Below are 25,939 nucleotides of genomic sequence, written 5' to 3'. Positions count from 1 at the left end.
AGCGACGATGTTTTACAGTGAGAAATATTCAATGTGTTATGTCTGTTTGTCTGTGGTACAAGGTATGTCGAGAAGCTTTTTATTCGATTTATATGAGTTGTAACAGTCATAGTGCGATATTTTTTTGATTATTCAGCGTTTATTAGACATCACATCACATCATTATTTCTGTCGAAGCACGCACCCACCACACAACAGATACTAGAAAATTTATTACATACATACATACACACGCACACACACACGCACACACACACACACGCACACACACACACACACACACACACACACACACACACACACACACACACACACACACACACACACACACACACACACACACACACACACACACACACGCGCGCACACACACACACACACACACACACACACACACACACACACACACACACACACACACACACACACACACACACATACACACACATGTCGTGTTTGCTCAGCAACTGTTGTGGCAGTCGACAACAGAAACAAAGTGCGACGTTGCAATCATTGCGGAACCGTATCGAGTCCCTCCCGATAACGGTAACTGGGTTGCGGATAGAGCTGGGATGGCAGCTATACAAGTTATGGGCAGATACCCCATTCAAGAAGTGGTTGCGAGCTCATACGAAGGCTTCGTCATCGCCAAAATCAACGGAATCTTCATGTGTAGTTGTTACGCACCCCCCAGATGGACGATTGAGAAGTTCTACAAGATGCTTGATGGACTTACCGAAGAGCTGGTCGGACGACGACCGGTAGTCATCGGAGGAGACTTCAATGCTTGGGCAGTGGAGTGGGGAAGCAGGTGTTCCAATGCAAGAGGGCACAGTCTGCTGGAAGCTCTGGCAAAACTGGAAGTTATGCTGGCCAATAAAGGCACCAGCAGCACTTTTCGCAGAGATGGCCGAGAATCCATTATCGACGTTACTTTCTGCAGTCCGTCGCTGATTGCAAACATGGATTGGAGAGTGTGCGAAGGATATACCCATAGCGACCATCAGGCGATACGATATGGCATCGGTCAACGGAATACTGTGGCAGTACGGAGGACGAGAACTTGTGACCGAAAGTGGAAGACGAAAGCTTTCGACAAGGATTTGTTCGTTGAGGCACTTCGTGTGGACGGGAGTCCCGTAGATCTAAATGCGGACGAGCTGACAGAAACGTTAGTGAGAGCATGTGACACGACCATGCCGAGGAAACTGGAGCCAAATAACAGACGGCGTCCAGTCTACTGGTGGAACGAGGCACTTAGTACTCTCCGCGCTAGTTGTCTCAGAGCCAGAAGACGTGTTCAGAGAGCAAGAACGGAAGCAGACAGAGAGGAACGAAGAGAAGTGTTTCGAGCGGCCAGGGCCGCTTTTAAACGAGTGATTAAGCAGAGCAAGTCGAACTGTTTTAAGGAGCTGTGTCAAGACGCTGATGCCAACCCCTGGGGCGACGCATACCGAGTCGTGATGGCGAAGATCAGAGGTCCAACGATGCCCGCTGAAATGTGCCCAGAGAAGCTGAAAGTCATCGTGGAAGGACTTTTCCCGAAGCACGACCCAACAACCTGGCCACCTACACCGTACGGAGAAAGAGAGGGAGATAACGTCGAAATCACCAGCGAGGAGCTCGTAGTAGTGGCGAAAGGATTGAAGGTGAAGAAAGCTCCCGGTCCGGATGGAATCCCCAACGTAGCGTTGAAAGCGGCGATCCAGTCATCCCCGGACATGTTCAGGATGGTGCTGCAGAAATGCCTGAACGAGGGTCACTTCCCTGACAGGTGGAAGATACAGAAGCTAGTGTTGCTGCCGAAACCAGGAAAACCGCCGGGGGATCCAGCATCATACAGGCCTATATGCCTGCTGGATACACTCGGAAAACTCTTGGAGAGGATCATCCTAAACAGGCTGACAAAATACACGGAGAGTGAGCACGGATTGTCGGAGAGGCAGTTCGGATTCCGGAAAGGGAGATCGACGGTGGATGCAATTCGGACAGTGGTCGAGAGAGCTGAAAAGGCGTCCAAACAGAAGCGGAGAGGAGATCGATATTGCGCCGTCATAACGATCGACGTCAAGAATGCGTTCAACAGCGCCAGCTGGGAGGCCATCGCCGAAGCACTGCATAGAATGAGGGTCCCTGACTACCTGTGCAGGATCCTGAGGAGTTATTTCCAGAACCGGCTTCTGGTCTACGAGACAGACATGGGACAGAGATCGATTAGGATCACAGCGGGAGTTCCACAAGGCTCCATCCTTGGTCCAACGCTCTGGAACGGGATGTACAACGGCGTGCTAACGCTGAAACTGCCCAAAGGAGTTGAGATCGTTGGCTTTGCGGACGACGTCGTCTTGACGGTAACAGGCGAGACGCTGGAAGAGGTGGAAGTGTTGTCAACCGAGGCAATCGACATGATTGGTAACTGGATGAAAGGAGCGAAGCTGCAAATAGCCCACCACAAAACGGAAGTGTTATTGGTCAGTAACTGTAAAGCGGTACAGCGGGCGGAAATCACCGTCGGGGAGCACACCATAGCCTCGAAGCGTGTGTTAAAATACCTGGGAGTGATGATCGATGACCGGCTAAACTTCAACAGCCACGTCGAATATGCCTGTGAGAAGGCTTCGAAGGCCATCAACGCGATAGCTAGAATCATGCCGAACAACGCTGGTCCCAGCAGTAGCAAGAGGCGTCTTCTGGCCAGCGTGTCATCATCGATACTGAGATATGGAGGTCCAGCCTGGGTTCCAGCGCTGGAAACGAAGCAGAACCAAAGGAAACTGAGCAGTACGTTCCGGCTCATGGCCATGCGAGTCGTGAGTGCGTACAGAACCATCTCGTCGGAAGCAGTATGCGTTATCGCCGGTATGATCCCTATCGGCATCACCCTGGCGGAGGACAGTGAGTGCTACAGGCAGAGAGAAGCCGGAAGAGTACGGAAAGTTGTGAGAGTGGAGTCATTGGCTAAGTGGCAACAGGAGTGGAACACGACGGAGAACGGTAGATGGACACATAGACTAATACCGATTCTTTCGACCTGGGTGAACAGAAAACACGGAGAAGTCAATTTCCACCTAACGCAGTTCCTGTCTGGCCACGGCTGCTTCAGGAAATACCTGCATCGGTTCGGACACGCAGCGTCACCCCTCTGTCCGGAGTGTGGCAACGTCGATGAAACGCCGGAGCATGTGGTCTTTGACTGTCCAAGGTTCGAGGCAGTGCGAACGGAGATGCCCGTCCTTAACGTGGAGAATGTCGTCGATGAAATGTGTCGAGAGGAGGACTCTTGGAATGCCGTCAGCAGGGCAGTCACACAGATTATGTCAGAGCTGCAGCGTAAATGGAGAGAAGAGCAGCGATCTAGCAACGCCAGCTAGCGCTGAGAGTACGACAAGTGCATGAGCACAGCCACCCCCCGAAGTAGTCGCTTCACAGTGGTCCCGGGGGGATCCAGGCAGAGGAGAGAGTAAGGAATGGGTTTTAGTGGAGCTGCACTAGGCAACTAGTGGATACCACACCGTGCCACCTTCACTACAGGCCAGGCTTCTTGAAGCTTTCCTAAACCTTACTATAAAAAAAAAAAAAAAAAAAAAAAAAAAAAAAAAACACACATGTCGTGTAGTCGCTTCACAGTGGTCCCGGGGGGATCCAGGCAGAGGAGAGAGTAAGGAATGGGTTTTAGTGGAGCTGCACTAGGCAACTAGTGGATACCACACCGTGCCACCTTCACTACAGGCCAGGCTTCTTGAAGCTTTCCTAAACCTTACTATAAAAAAAAAAAAAAAAAAAACACACACATGTCGTTTTATATGGAATTCGAACCATGACCTTCCGATCACCAGCCGCTTGCCTTGCCATCTGAGCTATCCTAGAATACATCATATAGGCAGCTAAATAAGCAATAAAAGCTTGAATCTGAATACCTTTCAGCACTCCCTGCCGTAACTTTAGCTAATTCAAGAAGATGTGAGAATGATTAATTCATTCACAGTTGTTTTACATGAGACCGATATTACCTCTTCATCTCTCTAATTTCAATGGAAAGGTTGCTGGGCTATTCTTTTAGATAGATCGATGAATTGGTTGTCGTAAGTGATACGATCTATGATTACGATTAAAATTAATTAGGCGTAGAAAATAAATAAAAAAGGGTTGAGGTTGGGATTGAACTCGCGACCTTCTACTTGGAAAGCGGAAACGGTAACCACCATGCTACCAATTTCGTTTTGTTGTTAGCCTGAAACAGTGTTGTGGAATAATGAATGAATACACCGTTTGTATGTTATTAAATCAATTGAAAACAGTCGAATTAAAGCGTCAATGTATGTGCAAATTGCACTTATTCAGTGTGTTATTCGATCAAACTTCTGGTGTTGAATTGGGAAACAGTCATCGTTTGTATAGCTTTTAATAAGTATATTAATCAAATCAGAGCAAACAGCGGAATAAAGGGGCATCTATCGATCTCAATGTGGTTTTTTTTTCAGCGCCCCGTTTTATTCAGCATTGTACACTGTTATAAAGCATTTATTCAATATATATATGCTTATTTGTGACTCTGAATTGTTTCTTGGGCACTGCTTCCTTAAAACAGTGATGTTCAGTATACGCTTGAATCTCACTCCCGAACTCTACACACAAAAAACGAAAGTTGTATCTGTAAAAATATTAACCTTTCAATTTAAAAGTACCCCTAAATTTGTTACTTGAGCTAACAAGCTTATTTTCAATCCAAAAGTAGATGTTTTGATTTTAACTTGTAGTTTTAAAAGTGCAGATTTGCAAATCAAAAATTGTTTTACTGTCAAAACAACTTCTTCGGGGGTAGGTTTCTACTCGTTTCTGGTTAGTTTTTGAATAACGTGAGTAAATAAAAATAAAAACGCGCAAAACGAGAATTGAAAAGCTTTCTTTATCAATTTCTATTCGACCAGTTTTCAAAACAAATCCCTGCTGCATTCACCGGATCATCCGTGAGCTAGACCGGCTGAAAATATAAATAAAATACGGCGATACCACAGGATGAATATGGTAAGTTTATCTACGATAATGCCTTGTTCAGACTAGAGATTTTTTTACGATAATAGAATCGCTTTCTTTTCGGAAATTTCAGCATCAGTCAAAAGTAAGATCATCGTTCCGGATTGGGTCACACCGAACTCTGAGCCAGATGGTTGAAACAGTAGCACCACAGTTTAAGATTGAAGCAGGGGGAGTGGATTGCATGGACGGCTCAACAGATGCTGACGAGGATGGCGGACAATTCCACAATTCAATATTTTTAATTTTTTTTGTTAGTTTTACATTTAAAAAATATATATACGTAAAAATCAAAACAATGAACTTTATGTTTAAAAAGAAATAAAATTTTGTTTGCTTAACTACGCTCTCATTTTGAAATAAGATAAAATTTATTTTGACCTAACCTACTCTTAATTTGACAGTTCTACAATTTCATTTCAAAAATAGAAACTTTTAATTTGACATTTATAAAATTTAATCATAAAAGTTGTGACTTTTAAAATCAAAGGATTCAGCATTTTTATTTTAACTGTTCATGTCTTTTACATTTGAAAGTTTCTGACTTTCTACCAAAAAGAACCAATGCAAACTTTTAATTCTACCAACGGTTTCTTTAATTCTATTAACGTTTATTTTGTGTGTGTATGGTTAGAGTATAAACATTTATATATCTGATTTAAATGAACAAAATTCGTATCCGTGCTCAATTGATCGTCTGATTTTCGAGAAGATGTTTGTCAAAATTGATTCCTAGTCTGTCATAAAAAGTCTACACGGATAGAAATCTCCTTATACCTTTTGGTAAATTTCTATTGTTGATTATTCATAAAATGTATAAGTCAACTAATAAGCAGACGCCTTGCAAAAAGTAAATGAAGATCATGTGTCAAATGAAATGTATAAGCGATCACACATACCTTTTATGCATTCTTGTAGGACCCATGTGGTTTGTCTTATGGAATGTATAAGGCTGATGTTTTGGCAAAAATGTATAAGTGAAACAAATGAATAAAATAATTGATTTTCGTTTCGTGTAGTACAATAGCAGGTTTATTTGAAAATTTTCTGTCTGTCAAATTTAAGTGAAAATTCGTCAAATGGAACACAGCCTGAGTGATTTTCGGCTAAAAAATTAGTAGCCTCAAAATAGCGTGCACATCAGTATCGGTGAACTCCAACACCGTAGACATGGAACACGTTCATAAAATATATCCGAATGAACTTCAAAATCCTTCCCCTCAACCAACAGTGACATTAAACGTCATCTCTTCGCAATGTGTACAGAGAGAGGTGATACAGATCGTGAAATATAGAGATTGCTGACGTTTGTCGTACGCACATTACGTCACGTATACGTATACGCAAAATGTTTTCATCGGGAAAAAAAACTTCATAGCGGAAAATTTTCCGGATGAAAACAAATCACTGATCCAATAATACTTTAGCAATCTCTATTGTTGATTAGAAACTAAAAAATAAACGTAAACGCAAGTAGTGACGTCACTAATTGCTTGTATCGTACAGGGGTTTTACTCACACAACTTAACCGATTGCTTTACCTGTGTAAGCCAATCATTGATCTCCTCGCACACAAACAAACCCGAAGGAGAAAAAAGAAACAAACCCCTAACTTTTGTTGACGTTTTCTACATAAAACGGGAGCAGTGAAAACGGATCACAAAATACGGTGGTGCTTGATTGGAAAGTAATTTTAATAGCCCGATGCTGTGTGCAATACGATAAAAGGTCAACGCTTTCCTATTCAAACGGTGGATCAGTGAATCTTGCTGATATCTAAACTGGTGCAAAATAAGGGTCAATAATTGGATTGTGGTACGGATTTTTTCGGCCAAATGAAGATGACCGCTCCGCGACTAGTCGCTCGGGCTAGTCGCAGTAGATGCTTCATCGGACTCGGAATATTGATATTGATGGCTGGATTCGTGGCCATTTTTCACAGCTCTCAACAGCAGCTGGACGAATTACGTCAGCTGGGTCTACGATGTGAACAACAGCAAGAAGCGATCTCAGCAAAAATGCAAGGTAAATACAAGATTATATTATATACAACAACATAAATGGGTTTCCACTGAATATTGTATGTCTTCTAGTTGTTGTGGATCAAAAGCTTCGGTTGGAAAACTCGCTGGCTTCTGAGCGTATGATTAATGAGCAAAGTCGACTGGAGCATCAGCAGAAGACTCAGGACGAGAAGGAACAACGCAATAAGGCAACGATGGAGGCCAACATGCGGTACGCAGCCCTTCAGCAGCAGTACAATTTGATGAAGAGTCAGCTGAAAGATTTTACGGAAGAATGTTCCATATCGAAAAGGAAACAACTAGAGGAGATCAACTCACTGCAACTTAAGGTCAGCGAACTGCAAGGAAAGGTATCTCTCCATCAGAAGGAATCAGCAACGGATGTTGAACATCTCAAGGTATGTCGTAGCAGAATTATAGAGGTATTGTAAGAAAACGGGTGTAACTTAATTGTTTTACAATACATTGCAGTCTCAACTTAGTCAACTAAAAATAGAGAAAGCAAATTTGGAAAGTTCATACAGGCAAAAGCTGACATACAAAGAAAAAACCATAGATAAATTGAAGGAACATAATGAAAAGATGGAAAAGGAAAATTCGCAATATATTGAACTTTGTAAGATCCCGCTGGAGAAGATGCCACATCATGTAAAAGCAAGTGATGTATTCGCGCAACTTCCTCCGAGCATCCCAAATTCGGGTCCGCTGAGAAATTTCGCCGAGCAGATTTCCGTGAGTCAAGATTTATACAAAATTCCAGTAGTATTGAGCAATCGTACTAACAACCTCGGGTCTTTGCGTGGAGGTGCTGCTTTGTTTGCCGCTAACGATCAAGAGCTAGAAGGTCGTGGTGTTATTGCTAAACCTTTTGAAACTAATGACCGAATCAAACCAAAAGCGGCTGCAGTAGCCGTTGACGGTGGAGTAATTAATTCTGTGGAAAATTTTCAGATGATTCCCAAGCCATTGCCACTCGATTCGACCGATGAAAACGGCAAGAAGCCTGGCGCTCAGGCCAGTAACGTCCTCCAGCAGCCTCAGTTGATGAAAACATCAACATCAATTCCAGCTGCTCTGAACAAGAAAACATCGGAGAGAAACAGCAATCTGCAGGTTCCGATACTAGCTGTTCCAACTGTGATATCCGCAGATAGTGCTAAATCCTCCTCGTCCTCTACTACCAGCACCACGACGCCTAATAACGGTTTAGTGAAAAAGCCAGCTGGCAAACTCCGGTCAAAAACCCTTCCCGTTGGGATTGTTCCCTTCCCTGAGAATATGGAAGATTTGATGAAGGTCGAGGAAAACAATAGCGAAAATGCTATAAACAATCGTTATCTAAATGTGGCGTCACATCAAAACGCCAACACTAATGGTGACAAACGACCACGCAATGACAAGGATCTTAACTTTATGAACGGCAACGTTGAGCTGGAAAACGGAGCGCATGAAGTAAACGATAACGATTTCAATCTGGGCGGTGGTGGTGGTGGTGCAAATAACAATCAACTTCAGCAACCGAATGTAAAGGATACCAACCAAAATGGCGAAAACTTGAATGCTGCCGAAGAAGATACCAATTTGTATGAGCAGAGACTGATGTTTGCGAATGCCCACCAGCAACAGCAGCAGCTGCTGCAGCATGGCGATTATAATGAGCCACATCATCATCTGAGCGAGAGTCGAAATGGAGCTGGTGCGAAGAATGGCATCGGCGAGAAATTGATCAACGAAATAGTCCGTGACCATGGCAAAGAAGGCGATAACTATCCCAACGAGATGGAGGAGGACTTGCATCTCGACGGACAGCAGGAAGCGGAAGACGAAGGAGACGGTAAGTACTGAAATTGAGTTTGTTGTGCAACTGAACATATTATGATTTCAACGATTTCAACTGCAAAAAGCCAAAGTCTGCTAAATAGGGTCTAGTGGGGGTAAGAGTGCCTCCGTAACAATTGTCATTCTATTTATGCCAAATGGTGGATATTTATAAAAGTTTGTACACCTTATTGCAAATCATAACATTAGCTTCATAAATCAGCAAAAGTTGTAGCTGATTTTTTCAAAATGTTGTCTCAAATCTTATTTTGAAACTGCAATGGGGCAAGATGTCAACTCCTATGGGGCAAAAGGGCCATGCGTCTTGAAGGGAGCGAAATCGATTAATGCTTGTTCATAAACATAGCCTTTGCATAATCATGCTAGTAACAGCTGTTATTGTTTACCCAATGTAACTATTGAATTTTGCATTATTATTCAATACATAACAAATAAACCATGTTTACCAATGAAATCAGCCGGCGCCGGTGGTGTAGTGGTAGGCGTGACTGCTTTCTAACACCCTCTAACACAGGTTTGTGGAAGCTGCCTTCCTGCACATTCGATTGCCGTCAATGGATGGCAATCGATGTCCGTCGGTGATTGGCACTAGATTGCGGAACAGAGACCGACGTTAAATACAGAAAAAAAAGAACTAATGAACTCAAATGAAAACTATTGTTGATGATGATGATATTTTACGTAACTGGTTTTTCCAAATTTGGAAGCTTAACGAAGACTAAAATAAACAATGAAGCAATTTCTTTGACATTTTTGTATAATTTTATTCATAAATGTTGGGGTGGCCTCTAACCCCGTGTGAGGTTCACTTTTAAGAAGGTTAGTAAAGAAAATATATAAAGGAAATGGCTCTAATGTTGGCCTATGGATCTAATATTGGACCCATCGCTAAAAATTTGCTATTTATCAATTTTATCTAGATGAACGCGTCATTGGGACGGTACACTGATAAAATTTCAAAGATTGTCTTTATGTGTCCCACACACGATTTTTTGCAATGTGATAAACAAATGATATCTATGTGTCGAACACATACTTAATATGTGAACACATAAAAGCCATGTGTAACCCCACATACTATTCATTTGACTCATATGGAACAAAATCATGTGGAATTTCACATGAAAATTCGTCAATAAAAATGTGTGGAATTGTTTAGTGTACTAATGGATCTTTTTGGTCGCTATTGAAAATTTAGTCGATTGCTGAATTTATGTATGGGCCCAAATTAGGGGCATTTTGGCCGACATTACATGCTTCGATTAATAATTAATAGTAATCTCTAGCTCCACCTGACCCTAGTATCGTCGCTCTTAGTTTATATTCGTTCGCTATTTCATGGCGTTTCATGACCATGAAGGGCTTCCAAAAGTCACATTGTCTTATACACAAAGCAATTTTTGTGTTTGCCTGCATGTTACGATATAATTCAGCAGGTTGCGTAATCCATGAAATGCTGTATTTGCAGCTACTGTCTTTTTACCACGCTAGAGTTCAACGATGCACAAATTCTTCCATAACTACAATCGTATAAACTTTAAAAACACCAGTATTGCTGCCACGCTGTCTACCGGCGGTCATGTTGTTTTGGTAGGGCTATTTAAATAAAATTAAATTTGACTAAATTAGCAAAAGCATTGAAAATCAAATAATAAATAACGTTCCAACAAACCATTTAATTTTCACCATACAGATGGCGAGTATGACGATCCAGCAGCGTTGAAGCAAGGACATGCAGAGCGTAACTGAACAGCGTTTGTTGAACAACTTTAGTGTTGTATTTCTATAGATAAATTTTAGCGAGAAAGTGAATCTATTTTTTGTCACAATAATGTGTTTACTACAAGTAGCTATCGGAATAAGCATCGTATCGTTGAAAGGGCCATCATGGAGGCGGACTGTCTCATCGGTCTCATTGGAAGAGCTTGTATCATTTCCCGATTGATCCGCATACATGTGTTTGAATGACTGATAACCGCAGTCGGAGCGTTTGAAGTTGAAGCATGTCCCGCAAGCAACTCAATGTACATGTAGACTCAGAGAGAAATGACATAACCTAACTATTATAAGGCAATCACTGCACTGTTTTCCGTACATTCATAGAATTTAGGTGTATAAACTGTCAAATCGATGAGGTTTTCGTGGTAACTATTAAAACGTAACTTCCTCCGTTAGTCCGTACTTGTTATATCATAGCAAATGTTCAACAACAACAATACATTTTATTTGTATGGTCACTTAACCCTTTGAACCCTAACTGTTTGTGCTGTTGCTGTGGCGAGTAGCTTCCTGTAATGTAATGATGTTATACAGCGGGTTCAAAGGGTTAAGAACAAGGTTGATAGAATCCAGAAATGACCGTGGTCATGGCAGATTTGCTCTGTAATGATAGTTGTCATTTGTGGCTTCTATCAATCTTGCCATTAATTTACATTTAGATCGTAAACTATCATCTTCCAAAATACGCAACCTTTTCGTTTCTCTGTGTCATCCAAACATTTTTGTCTTATAAAAACTTTCACGTGGAAAGATATTCGTCCTTATAGATCTCTATTTATTGAAAGTAATATGCTCAAAGGTGATTTTAAGATTATTTAGGTTCGATTTCCTTACACTATTACTACTTAAGTTAAGATTTTGAGTGAGCAATCGAATCATAGCTACAAGTTGACTTTACCTTCAAGCTCCCTGTTTGCCATATATTTAAACTAAACATAATTTTAAAGGTTCTTTGTTTACCTGCTGGGTATATTCCCCTCGAAGAAACAATTGGTTTAAGGCTGTATCTATTCTGGCAGAAAAAGTTCAATACATTCGATTTTAGTCTGTCGATATCAATGTGGCAAAGAGCACAACAAACATAAGTCCCTTTTCATCAGCAATAGAGTATGTGACCAAGCAGAAGAGAATAATATTTAAATCACATTATTCAACATGAAATCTCATCTAATGAACATAACTAAAATCCACCAGAAAGTAGGCAGTTCGATTCGTGTCGGATTATTTTTGATATTGCATTTAAATCAATCCGATTGCAGCATCAGTACACCAACTAATAGAAAGAACGTTATTGGAATGCTAACGCAAATTGGAGACAAAACTGAACCGTTCTAGTTTCCATTATATACATACCCGGATATGAACTATATAGAAACATCAACGAAAACTCAAAATCAATGTTAGGTTTTTCTACATTCACAATAAATACGTTTATTTTTATTATCCTATTGCTTCTGCATTGATTTTTTGAGCGAAGATATTGAGAAATCCTCTGATTTATATGCCTAATCTATGTCGGAAGTCCCATTAAAAAACATCCTTCTAAGAATTCCCCTGCAAGGACGACTCTTTTAAACAGATTGGAAAGATTTACAACCCTATTGCTGAAGAAAGTATATATCCTATTCTCCAAAGCATGCCTGTGCTATGTACGTGAAACATCATTTTGTTTGTTTATTTTGAAGGCTTAATCGCCTTAGCTTTACGGAGCCTACAATTCAGTGTTTGTAACAAAATTCACTTAATTCTATGTCTAGTAGGAGTTGGGCCGAATACTCGTGGCTTACCCAATGTTAGAGGGGAACATTTTCGAAGGATAGGATAAGGGAAAGAGCTTGGGGGTAGGGTATCGTTGTCTCATCAGAGCGATGTCGCCAGTATGAACGGTAGTGCGGTTCTAAATTCGTCTGGAGTTTGACTGGAGTTCGACTGGCTATGGTGACCAGTGCACGACGATGAGACACATCGAGACGGGGGGAAGACAAACGAATTAAATTCTTATACTAGAGACATTTGCAGAAACAAATAAATCGACTATTTTACACGGAGATGAAAAACTACCCAAAATTAAGTAATTTTCCCTCAATTCCGGGGTTCAGCCCAATAACCCAAATTTGAGTAAATTGCATATAGTAGTTTCCATTTAACACCAGCAAAAAAATTACCTACTCTTAAGTATATTCTATCCAAAATAACGTAAATTTGAGAATATGCAATTTACTCAAAAGTAACTTATTGGGCTGAACTATATCGTTGGGTTGAATCTCTCGTTCCTTTTTTGACAACAATAACGAGTGGAAGTGAGAGGCTGAAGTCAATATTAAGTAAAAAGAACTAAAATTTTGGGTAGTATTTTTTCTCCATGTACATAAATTGGTGAACATATCATCACATACAAACAGACGTAACACTTCATTGTGTATCTTCGTTCAAGCATTGATTTGAATATTATCAGTTCCGCGAACTACTCGCCTCAGCGCTGGTATCGGATCACTTTGACATTTCTATACATTCTATAGAACTTTCATGCAATATTGTTTGCGAGTTAGCGAGCAAGCTTGTTTTCCGCGAGAAGCCCAAAAGATGTCGTTACTGAGGTCCTATGTTTTGAGATACTATGTTTTCAAGAAAAACTTTTTCAAAGTGTTACGTCTGTTTGTCTGTGATATCATGTCAAGTTAACTGAAGCTGATGATGAAAGTACTAACATTTTCACGTCAAACGTGTATGTGCGGTTGTGTGGGTGTGCCAGTTATGGCTATACGTTCCTATTATGGTGTGTTCCTATAATGACCTATGGTTAAGTTAAGTTAATAGGAACAAATAGCCATAACTGTTACATCCACCGAAATTATATTTATTTCGATTTTAAAACCTGGAATTAGGCTTGCTATCACTCGCTTCCCTATAAAAATGATTCTATGACTTATGGAATCATTGAAGCATTTCATTCAAAATTTAACTCATGAACATTTCGTTGCCGCTAAGACTTGATCATGGCCAATCAGATACGCTGTCTGCTTCAGAGTCAGGCTAGATTGATCTCAGATTGATTCCAGGCAGGGTTGGTTCTACTCACTTGCTATAAAAAATGTTTTTCGGAATTATGAAATCATTAGATAATAATAATTAATTAATACTTGTAAGTTACAAGAAGAGGTCGGAAAGTATGTGTTTGATACATAAAAGCTGTTAATTTAGCTTTCAGAGGTCAGCGATGTTATGACTCGCAGATATCATTATAACATTATAACATCTAATGATTCCAAAATTCCGAAAATAATTTTTTATAGCAAGTGAGTGGAAGCAAGCCTGGTTACAACCAATCGTCCTCAAATGTTGCAGAATTGCTTAGAACTCCAAATCGAACCAAAAAAGAGTTGTCTTGTTTGCGAAGAGCTTTTCGAGTGTGTTGATTTATTTACTTTTAATTCCGTTATAATTGCTTATCTTTTGACAGCTACGCGTATTTCGTCTACTACTTGCAGACTTTATCAGTACCAAGTACTCAACACCATTAAAGTTTGCGTTTTTGACGTAGGACTACGTCTGTGATTTCTATATGGGGGTACACTTTGTGAAAACCGAAAATGGAACATGTAACGAAATTATGTAAGATTTTGGTGCCCTGGGCCAATTTCAATAATTTTATCACCAATCAATCAGAAATATTTCTAGGCATCGAAAGCATTTGATTGTTGACAAGAAACTATTGAAAATTTGGTAAATGTCAAGCATTGTCCAAAAGCGTCGAAATAACTAACAAATTCACCAATTACGTAGATACATATGCTGTTTCCTCAACACAGTCATCAGAGAATCGTTTCTAGATGAAACATGCTTCCCCAACACTGTTATCAGAGTCGTTAGTAGACGAAACAAGTCGAAGTGGCATTCGCCTCCGACCTTCGGGCAAGTGCGAATATGGAGGATGAAATTGCGTAACATTTTGCACACTCATCGCCATATTCAGAACCACAAGCCCCCAACGACCACACAAAATGCTCTCCAGAGTTGTAATCTTGTAACCAAACTTGTGATGCAAGTTTTTTTTTTTTATAATTACTTTATTTGTACAGGCTCAATCGAATAAACTTTACAGAGCCGAGTTATCCTTTGCGTTATACATTATTACTGTCTTAAATTTAAAGTTAAAGGAACTGGGCCGAGTACTCGCGGTTGTCTCGAGGTTAGTGGAGATTTACAATATTTTGGATGGGAAAAGGGAAGAAGGAGGTTTGAAATGTGGTTTACGATACAACTATTTAATTAATCCTAAAGCATGAAATTATTTCTATTCATCTTGAAAACAAACATTGAAAAAAAACCCACACGTACAAAATACAAACTAAACACAAGGTTAATCAAACTTACAATCTAAGGTTAATATCCTTAAAGTAAACATATATGAGTTTCATAAACTCCAGATCGCGTCTAGCCAAAATATCCCGAACTGGAACATTAGGTTGTCTACCTCGAGCCCGAAGGGAATCATAAAAATGTGATCTGACTCCACGATACTCCGCACAAGACCAAAGGATGTGATCAGCGTCCTGGTAACCAGGGTGCCTTCCGTTCATTTTGACTAAAAAAATGTTTTATGAAATTATGGAATAATAAGATATTTTGATGATATTTTGTATGTGTAAATAATAAGAAAACATTGTAAAGTTTGTGTTTGATACATCAAATCTGCAAATTTAGCTTTGACAGAGTCACTATGAGCGTTTTTCTGATCGCCTCTTCGCGAAGAGTGAAGAGCGAAGAGTGGGTGAGATAAATTACAAAATGGCTTATTGCGACTCTCATGTAGCAAAATTGGCAGATATTATGTGTCAAACACAAACTTAACTATCTCTTCTTGTTGTTTACACAATCAAAATAATTTCATAATATCTTATTATTCCATAATTTCTTAAAACATTTTTCTAGTCAAAATGAATGGAAGGCACCCTGCTGGTAACCTTGTCCACATTCACAGAGATTGCTGTCTCCCAACCCCACACGGAACAAGTGAGCGTTTAGACAATAGTGATTGCGCAGTGTTTGGAAATCTGTCAACATGCCATTGAACTACCGTGTGTCAGGTTCGTAACTGTTCATGAATAGATATTCACAAATGAGTGAAGTGTCAGACACCTTTGCCGAATAAGAGTATTCAGTTGTGTAGCACCAAAAGAATGAACGAAACGAAGAACGATGATTGAATACAAAAAAAAAACGATCACAACAGTTCTCCGAATGACGCGTTCAATGATTGTATACAACTTTGAACTGCACATATCTTCTCTTTGTATCTACCGCACAGATAAATACAAAGCAGTGGATGATACATAACTCTGGCAGTAGCAAAGCGCAGCTAGGTACATAAGAAACATTCCTTCGTCCTGCGGTACCTTACTAGCGAATAAGGGAAGAAATAGGGGTAAGAGGGGCATAGTGAACAGGTGGTGCATAGTGAGCATCCCGTACACCAGCTTGGACTTCCGGCCGTTCGGAACAAATTGGTTGGTGGTAGGATCAATATCATAATAATATTAAACATACTACCTGTTGATTTGTTTCATGCAGCTGGAGATCCAGAGGCAAACTGCGGGATGCTCACTATGCCCCACCTGTTCACTATGCCCCTCCTCCCCCTAATCGAAGAAATGGAACGCGGGTAAGTTAGTTAGTTATATTTATTATGAACACGAAAAAAAATGAAATAAATGGAACTAAACTTATATACAGTCAATAAAACTCTGATAAACTCTGATTTTTAAGTTATATGTAGAGATAACTTCCTAGTGTCTTCGGGGAAGTTGTTAATAATTATTGTTCTCATTTTGGTACAATGTGTCTTCCAGTGGGACACAGAATCGTCCTCTGTACGAACCGGAACATCCGTAAAAGAGGTAAATTAATTAAACTGGCCTATAGCTAAATGATTTTTTGTGCATTCATTTGTGGCCAAAATATGCAGCACATTGATCTTCTTTGAGATCCCGAACATCCGTAAAAGTGGTCAATTCATGAAACTGGTCCTAGAGCTCCGTATTTTTTTGCGCAAGCACTTGTTGATGTGTTTTCTGGCTGATTTAGGCATTAAGGCCAAATTATACACCCTGGAGACCACAAACAGGTAGTCCAGATGATCCGGATTATCCATAAAAGTTGTCAATCCCGCTTACGACAACGTATGAAAAATCCGTGAAAGTTTTTATATATTTTTTGGACAACTCTGCAGTGACCTTGGCCATCTGAACAACTTTGCAGTGAACAGGTATTTCCCAGAATGCCAAAGTTTTGAGATATGATACATGCCCAATAGACTGATGCAAAATTTGAAATTTTCGCTCCACAGTGCTAAACCGGTTCCAAATTGGGTCCTGATTAGCCTCCCAACATTTGAACTCATTTACTGAGAAACTGACTTGGCACAAACCATTTTAAGTTTATATGGGAATTACTATGGATAAACCATAGTTTCGATTCATATCTATCTCAAAACTCACCAGTTTACTCTACTTTAAAAAATGATAGCTAAGCTTGTTGAAAAAATTTCAGCAACAACTTTGTTGAAGACCAGTTTTCGATCAAATGTAAGGAACAAAAGTTATTAATAATTCAAGTCACTGATGTCTTATGTCTTAAGAGATGAACTAGCCTATGGCTAAAAATCTCTTTAATAAAGAAAAAAAAAATGATGTCTTATGATTATGCTCAATCATCTGTTCAGCAGGCAACATTGGTGTTTATGGTGCGTAGAATAGAGGACAAAAATCATGGCTACTATGTCACACTACAGAATACAGTGTTGCCCATAATACAGTTGCAGAATCTTGCCATAAGATTATCAATCTCTTAAACAATTAATAACTATTTAAATTGACGTTTGGCTGAAAAACGATTTTCTGCAAAGTTGTAGCTGATAAAAATTCCCATAATAATAGAAATAGAATTTTTTAACAGTACAATATGTAAAAAGACTAGAAGACAATGAACAAAAAAAAATGTTTTCCCATACTAATTTCCATATAAACTTCAAATGGTTTGTGCCAAGTCAGTTTTTTATAAAATGTGTTTAAACTTTCGGAGGCTAATCAGGACCCGATTTGAAACCGTTTGAACACTGTGGAGCGAAAATTTCAAATTTTGCATCAGTCTAATGCACAAGCTCTTACACACACTAGCGCCGTGTAGTGAGTAAGTTCCACACTTAATGTCCATCATTTTATATGACTTGGTTAGCTTACCAACTATGTAGAAGACTGTAGTAAGTCAGGGTCCTGTTCTTCATGTGAAAGACCGTGTCCACCGAAAAAAAAACATTGTTGAGGACTGTATTTTCTATAAAAGTCAGGTTCATGAGATATAAATAGCACATAGTAAATCTCATATATACACTTACGCCGCCTAGTGACTGAACTCTGAACTTATATGTGCACCATCCGAAAGACCTTATTCACCTTAAAATGTTTGCCTAAGACAGTAACTTCCTATATCGCAGGGATCACGGGGTATTCCATTTTGGAACCAATTAAATCAAATCCCACATGCTACACGTACTGCGGACACGAGACGAGGCGCGCACTGTTGTGGCGACGGTGTGGCATCATAAAACATGCCAAAAGATCATGTGGATGTAATGTGGTGTAAGGCTAACCTCGACAAGCTTTTTTACCATGCTAGCAGATGCCACTCCGCCGCCATATCAGAAAACACCTTGACTAATATCATATTTACGTTCGCCACATGCAAAGTTTCAACATAATGTTTTGACACGCCACATCGCCGCCACAGTAGTGGGGCAGTGGGTGTCTGACATTAATCGAGGTGCCCACTCGTGTGCATGTTTTGACATGCTAGCACATGCCACACCATGGACAGTAGACGACGCCTTAACATCCCGACCGATTAAGAAAATCCAACCAAGAACATGGGGGGTACTAGGCATTATGTTTTGTTGGAAATCCTCTGAAAAAGTTTTCAGGAATAAAGTATTTCAATGGTTATATTTATTAAGAATATATACGCAAAATTAGGAACCTGGTAATACAAAATATCCCCCAATAACCCACGTAATTCGATGTGAAAAGTTAATGTTCACTTTATGCAACAGCTTCTGACCATCCATATTCAGTGTCATTACATGTTGCTGAATATGAACCATTCGCCAGTGTTATACTGCGATACGCAGATGTATCATGAATAGAAACTAACGCACACAATCCATGCCGAATGGTACACACGAATATAAAGATTCTTTCGATGATACCGTCAGTAGTAAATCGTTTGTGTGAACGTATTTGATCATCGATGAAGCAAGATTTATTTTTCTCTTATTCTTTATGTGCCATGATTCGTCGTCTCGCCGATACAAGGAAATCAGTTTAGTTTACTGACACATGGGAGTCCAACGGTTACGAAAATACACGTGAATTATTCAGTGAACAGTGAAAACTTCAAACACTATTGGACATGAGACGAGACATCACGCGTATGAAGTCTCGACTCAAGTCCAACCCTTTGAACCATGCAAACTTCGACACCTTAGGGATAATTGAATGTAGCCATCGTCCCAAGCTCCCTTCACTCCATTGATGTTGCCAGCTAACGAGCGACTGCTGACGATAAATAGAGAAAAAATCACTATAGGCGATCTGTCGATCATAAATGTCGCCTTCCATAGCGCCCACCTTCGCAAGTGAATCCGCCTTCTCATTGCCCAAAATTGAGCAATGCGAAGGGACCCACGCGAAGGTGATGATGAAAGAGCGCACGGATAAAGTACTAAGCAGTTCTCGTATTTTCAAGAGAAAATACGAGAAGTGCTTTACCGGCCTAATGGAACGGATAGCCTCGACAGAACTGAGACTATCCGTAAAAATAAAGTAGTGGTGTGGAAGAAGTGAAGCAATAGTTTCCAAAGTGTAGTGAATTGCTGCCAGTTCAGCCACATACACAGAACAAGGAGCTTCAAGTTTTCGAGAGGCGCTATGAAATTCATTAAATACACCAAAACCAGCGGACTCCTCTATTAGAGATCCATCTGTGAAAAACGTTCTTGCAGAATCAACATGGCCAAACTTTGCAGCGTATAATGACGGAGCAATCATAGGACGATGATGCTCTGGAATTCCGCGGATTTCCTGCGTCATAGATAAATCAAAATTCACTGTATTGCCGAAATCGGAGAAGATTACACGATTGGGAATATTTCTTGAAGGGCTGACATCCTGTGTTAAATATAGGTAGTACAAAGTCATAAAACATGTTTGAGGATTTAGCTCCAGAAGCTTCTCAAAATTTTCGATCACCAGTGGGTTCATTACTTCGCAACGGGTGAGGAGCCTCAGAGATAACTCTGAAAAACGGACGGATAGTGGCAACATGCCCGCCAGCACTTCGAGACTCATAGTATGAGTCGAGTGCATGCATCCTAACGCGATACGAAGACAGCGATACTGGATCCGTTCCAGCTTGATGATGTGCGTTTTAGCTGCCGACTGGAAGCAAAAACTACCGTACTCTAAAACCGATAAAATCGTTGTCCGGTACAACGTCAGAAGATCTTGTGGATGGGCTCCCCACCACGTTCCGGTAATTGATCGAAGGAAATTGATCCTTAGTTGGCATTTTCGTCTCAGATACTCAATGTGGGATCTCCAGGTGCATTTGGAATCGAACCAGACCCCGAGATATTTAAAAGACATGGAATGAGTGATCGGTTTACCCAAAAGTTGAAGCTTTGGTTGTGCTGGGCTATGCTTCCTAGAAAAAACGACCAACTCAGTTTTCTCCGTGGAGAATTCGATACCTAGCTGAATAGCCCAAGTAGACAAATTGTCCAAGGTATCCTGTAAGGGTCCTTGCAGGTCAACCTCTTTTGGCCCTGTGATAGACACTACGCCATCATCTGCAAGTTGTCTCAACGTGCAATTGTCACTAAGACAATTGTCAATTTCTCTAACGTAGAAATTGTACAAAAGGGGGCTTAAACATGAGCCTTGGGGGAGACCCATGTAGCTAAATCGAAAAGCTGTAGAGTTTCCATGAGAAAAGCTCATATGTTTTTCTGACAGCAAATTGTACAAAAAATTATTAATTAATGGAGACAATCCACAAATGTGGAGTTTCTCTGAAAGAACTTCAACGGATACTGAATCAAAAGCCCCCTTGATATCCAAGAACACAGAAGCCATTTGCTCTTTCTTAGCAAAAGCTAACTGAATTTCCGAGGAAAGCAACGCGAGACAGTCGTTCGTTCCCTTACCCCTACGGAAACCAAATTGAGTATCTGAAAGAAGGTGGTTCGTCTCAACCCATTTGTCGAGGCGAAAAAGGATCATTTTCTCCATCAATTTCCGAATACACGACAGCATCGCGATGGGCCGATACGAATTGTGATCCGACGCGGGTTTATCAGGCTTTTTAATGGCTATCACCCTTACTCGTCTCCAATCGTCGGGAACAATATTGAGCTCCAAGAACTGATTGTACAAGTTCAACATGCGCCTCTTAGCGACGTCTGGGAGGTTTTTCAGCAAGTTGAACTTGATTCTATCAGATCCCGGGGCAGAATTGCCACACGAAAGGAGAGCGAGTGAAAGTTCCACCATTGAAAAAGGCTGACTGATTTCGTCTACCGAATTCGCGTTTTCGCGAGGAATCAACTGCGACGGCACGGAATCCGGACACACTTTTCGCGCGAATTTAAGAATCCATTGATCCGAGCATTCCTCGCTTTCGTTGTTAGTAGACCGGTTACGCATTCTTCGCGCCGTACTCCAAAGCGTATTCATAGACGTTTCGCGCGACAATCCGTCTACAAACTGCCGCCAGTAACCCCGTTTTTTGGCCTTGATGAGGCTCTTGAGTTCGCGTTCAAGAGATGTGTATCGAAATGCTCGCGTGTTCCGCGTTTCCGAAAAAGTTTAAACGCGTCGGACTTTTTACGGTAAACCTCCGTGCATTGTTGATCCCACCAGAGCGATGGTGTTTTCTTACGAATAGACGATCGCGGCACCGGTCGTGTTTGAGCTTGAAGTGCGCTGTCGACGATGAGATTAGAGAGGAAATTATATTCCTCCAACGGCGGAAGCTCTTCCACTGACGATACAGTATCGTCTATCGCGGATTGGAACTTAGTCCAATCAATGTTACGGGTTAGATCATACGCGACGTTAACGGATTCTGACGAGTTGAACCCACTGGCAATCGAAATTTTGATCGGCAGATGATCACTACCGTGCGGATCCTGGATTACATGCCAAGTGCAATCCAACGATAGTGAATTGGAGCAAAAGGTGAGGTCTAATCTGCTACCATTCGAGGATGGACCAGCCAAACGTGTTACTTCTCCATTGTTAAGTATTGTCATGTTGAAGTTGTCGTTGAGATCATAAATCAAAGTAGAACGGTTATCATCGTACAGCTCCCCCCAGCCTGTACCGTGGGAGTTAAAATCTCCCATGATTAACCATGGAGCGGGAAGTACCGCACATATGTCGAAAAGTTGTTTGCGATTAACAGAGACTCTAGGAGCAATATATACAGAAGCAATACAAAGGCTCTTACCTTTAATGGTAGCCTGACATGCGACAACTTCAATACCGGGGAATTCGGGAAGATTCACTCTATAGAAGGAATGGCACTTTTTGATCCCCAAAAGTACCCCTCCTCCACGTGAATCCTCACGATCCAATCGAATAATGTTAAAATCAAAAAAAGGGAGATCAATTTCTGAAGAGAGCCATGTTTCACAGAGGGCAAATGCATCGCAATTATTGTTATGGACTAAATACTTGAACGAATCTAATTTCGGAATAAGACTTCGACAATTCCACTGTAGAACAGTGATCAAATCCCCGACCTCGTTTGGAAAATTATCCATCGAAGGAGATGATAGCTGCAAGAAGGGGCCATTTTGAAGTCAATTGCTTCAAGAAGGATTTCACAGTCGGAAGCAATGTGAGGACAATGCTTTTCAGAGGATCAGAAATGTTGAGGTATTTGAGAATACCGTCCACAATGTCATCAAATGAGAACAGCCCAGATGAAGAAGGGGTTTCTGTTCTTAAAATTGGGGCATCAGGGGTTTTTGATGTCCCCGGAAGAGGTGGAAAATCCTGGGTATAATCAGTACTGCGGAATCCAGGAGGAGTAGAAGTCTCCTTTTTTCCACCACTCCTTGATTTGGGCAAGCTGATTTGGGGTTCTTGATCTGCAACTTTCCGCGAACGGATGCGTTTTCGTTTCCGGGCAGAACCTTCCGGAAAACTGAAAGAAACTCCCTCCTCAGCCAAGTCAGAGCCAGACTCGTCATCCGACAAAAGAGCGAAGGGATTTGTTTCGTTGGTCGATGGCTTGGCTGTCTTAAGCATTTCTGCAAAAGACCGCCTGGAACGTTCCTTAAGGGAGCGTTTCATTTTGTCCCCGAGCTGTTTGTACGCCGGGCACGACGAGAGAGCATGAGGAGGAGTTCCATTGCAGTACACGCATTTTGGTGCAGTAGCTGCGCAGGCGCCATCCTCATGCTTCTCCCCGCATGTGGAGCAGCGTGCCTTGTTGCCGCAGTGGGAGGCCGTATGTCCCAACCGCTTACAATTCTGGCAGTTCATGACCCGAGGTACAAACAACCGCACAGGAAGACGAAGTTTTCCCAGCTCGATGTATTGAGGAAGGGCAGATCCAGAAAAGGTCACCCGAAACGAGTCTGTGGGGGTAAAACTCTTTTTACCCTCGCTGAGCGATACTGACTTCATTCTATGAACGGCCAGTATCTTTACCGGAGGAAGCAAGGGGTTCTTGAATCGGCCAACCGCTTGCTTCTCCAGTATCTCGGGGTTCAGGCTCGCCTCAGTGACCACGCCTTCGATCTCCACATCAGAGGCTGGAATGTACACCCTATATTCCAGTGTGAAAAACTGGGAAACAGCAATTTCATTGGCCTGTTTCAGGTTAGCGACGGTCACACGAAGTTTGTTGTGCCTAACCTTCGTTATTTCGGTCACGGCAGAGAATCGCTTTGTCAGATCATCAGATATCTGAACAACATTCAAGGGTTTGTTTTTGGGCTGAAAATAGACAACCCATGGGCCAGTCGAGTCATTCGGGTAGGCCCGCAATCTGGAGCTTTTCTCAGCCTGCTCATTGTCAGACTGAGACGACGAACCATGGATGACATCATCATTTTTCTGAGATGAATGGTCATCCATGTCGTCTTCTGACAAAACATCCATTTTGTTCAACTAGTGGGAGCGCAAAACGCTCTCCCTCTGAACGCACAGACACAATACACAGAAAACACTACAAACACAGAAATACAAAATGAAAATTTAACTAATGGGGGAGGAAAAGAAACAAGAAAAAACAAAAACTTATCTGATAATCCTATACTACTACCACCGAGCGTTATATGTGTAGGCGTTTACACAGATGGCTGGAAGAGACGCGCTGCGTGGATGACCTTCGCTGTGGTGCACTTGATCGAGGCGCGGTACTCAGCGCACACAGGCGCACGATGATTGATGAACGATGTAGATGTAGAAACGGGTGCTCACACTCGATGATGATGATACGTAAGCGGGTATGCGTGAGCGCGTATGCGTGAGCGCGTATGCGTGACCACGCAACGATGATGCTCAAATTGTTTTGCGAATTACCAATAGCACGGATTAATCGTTCCGAAAATGACACTTTCTACTACAAAAAAAACTCACTTTTCGATCAATTTACCGGGAACTATGCCAGGAGTCACTTAGTGAGAAAAAACTGATAATTTATATCAAGCGAATACCGAGAAAACTTCCAAAACAACGGAGCGCGAAACAAGTCGACCGTACTTCTTGCTAGGACGCAGTGAGGAGATTTTGTGTGATGCAAGTGATTTTGATCGATTCTTTTCATCGACTTTCTGTTTCGTTAATAACTCGACGGCAAACACATTCGTTGTTCTGGATGATAGAAGAGCATGGCAGAAATAGTGCGAAATAGGTTAGTTCAGCCATGGTCATCAAAAGAGGAAATCGATGAAGAGAATAGACTTTCACCCCTCTGCTTCTAAGCCCCTTAATTCAGTCGTCGTCATAGCAATGAAAACTAGCATTGCACCGCTTTTGGTTCTTGGGTTACACTTGCTGGTTGCAATTCTCCTGTTCGACATTTTTGAACAGGTCGCATAACCGACATCCCTTCTTATTTCTACTCGTTTGATTTAGCGCAGCAGAGAAAATAAATAAAAGTACTAATTTACGAGAACAGTCATAGCGAAGAACCATGGCGTGAAACAGGATCATAAATTCGCCGAAAAAAATGTTAAGCGTCTTTCTGCTAAAGGCTAAGATTATCCAACTTGTTGAGAGAAGGATTTTAACGAGAAAAACTAAAAAGGGGAGGAGCTTTAGCTGGGTGGACACTGATATTCTGCGGTCTTCCAACCTTTCGCAGACACCAGTTCAACCCCTGTGAAGCAGCAGACGGGCCGAGACTCTTGCGAGTGCCCAATCATTGAACCGAAGAATATGGGATTATCCGGTTCGATTTGCTGATCCAGCTGCCTACACATCATCATCATCTTCCAAAGGCTTTAAGCCTGTACTACCATACCTTTTCAGGGCAACCAAGATTTTCCAAAAGAGTTAAATTTCTGAAGATGTCCCAACTAAAATCCATATCAAAAGGTTCTTTTCAGGGCAATCATAGTCGTACAAGAGAGTATAAACAAAGAGAACCCCGCTCAAATTCCTATTCCTACACAAAACACAAGCTCCTGCTGCAGTTAACAAATAACATATAAGACCACGTAGTCCTACGTCACCATTGCGTACAACCCCATAGGGCTGTACCTTATGGTTTTTTTTTCATATAACGGTGACCCATAGATCATACAAATAATGCTCATGCTCATAGTTGGTCATACAAGTGTATCCGCGGCATAAGTAAAATAAATTTGAGGGGGCAGGAGGGTGTTTCAGAAGTTATGACCAGCCATGTCTTAGGTATAGCAAAATAGGTTTACGAGGGAGATGGGTGCCTAAAATTTTTTCAAAATATGCTACGTCATCAATGGATGATCCCTAAGCTAACGTGCAAAATGTAATTCTAGCGTTCAGAATTATAAGGACCTAAATACAATGATCGATTCTCTTAATCGATTTTCTCTTTTGTTAATAACTCGTCTGGATTAACATTTCTCTGTGCGTTTGATGTTACTTTTGCTAGCTAATACAGCCTTCCACTACATTGTATTGTGATAATTTCGGAAAATTGGTTCACTG

General features: G+C 41.2%; 1 protein-coding gene across 2 annotated transcripts; it reads left to right on the top strand.

The window, feature by feature from the left end:
* Positions 1–6,675: 6,675 nt before the first annotated feature.
* Positions 6,676–12,124, top strand: LOC135713893 (uncharacterized protein DDB_G0290685). 2 transcript variants are annotated; one of them, XM_065237104.1, is made up of 5 exons: positions 6,676–7,059; positions 7,128–7,456; positions 7,530–7,790; positions 8,010–8,892; positions 10,591–12,124. In XM_065237104.1, the coding sequence occupies exons 1-5, from the start codon at positions 6,870–6,872 to the stop codon at positions 10,644–10,646; spliced, it is 1,719 nt and encodes a 572-aa protein (XP_065093176.1). In that variant the 5' UTR covers positions 6,676–6,869; the 3' UTR covers positions 10,647–12,124. The 2 variants fall into 2 exon arrangements, with proteins under 2 accessions (XP_065093176.1, XP_065093174.1); XM_065237102.1 differs by having other exon boundaries at positions 7,530–8,892.
* The last annotated feature ends 13,815 nt before the right edge of the window (positions 12,125–25,939 follow it).

The sequence above is a fragment of the Ochlerotatus camptorhynchus genome, unplaced genomic scaffold (genome assembly GCF_037179485.1).
Source record: "Ochlerotatus camptorhynchus isolate MF236.1 unplaced genomic scaffold, CSIRO-AGI_Acam_v1.1 ptg000592l, whole genome shotgun sequence".
In the NCBI taxonomy this organism is placed as follows: Eukaryota; Metazoa; Arthropoda; class Insecta; order Diptera; family Culicidae; genus Ochlerotatus; species Ochlerotatus camptorhynchus.
This window is presented reverse-complemented; position numbering and strand designations above follow the sequence as displayed.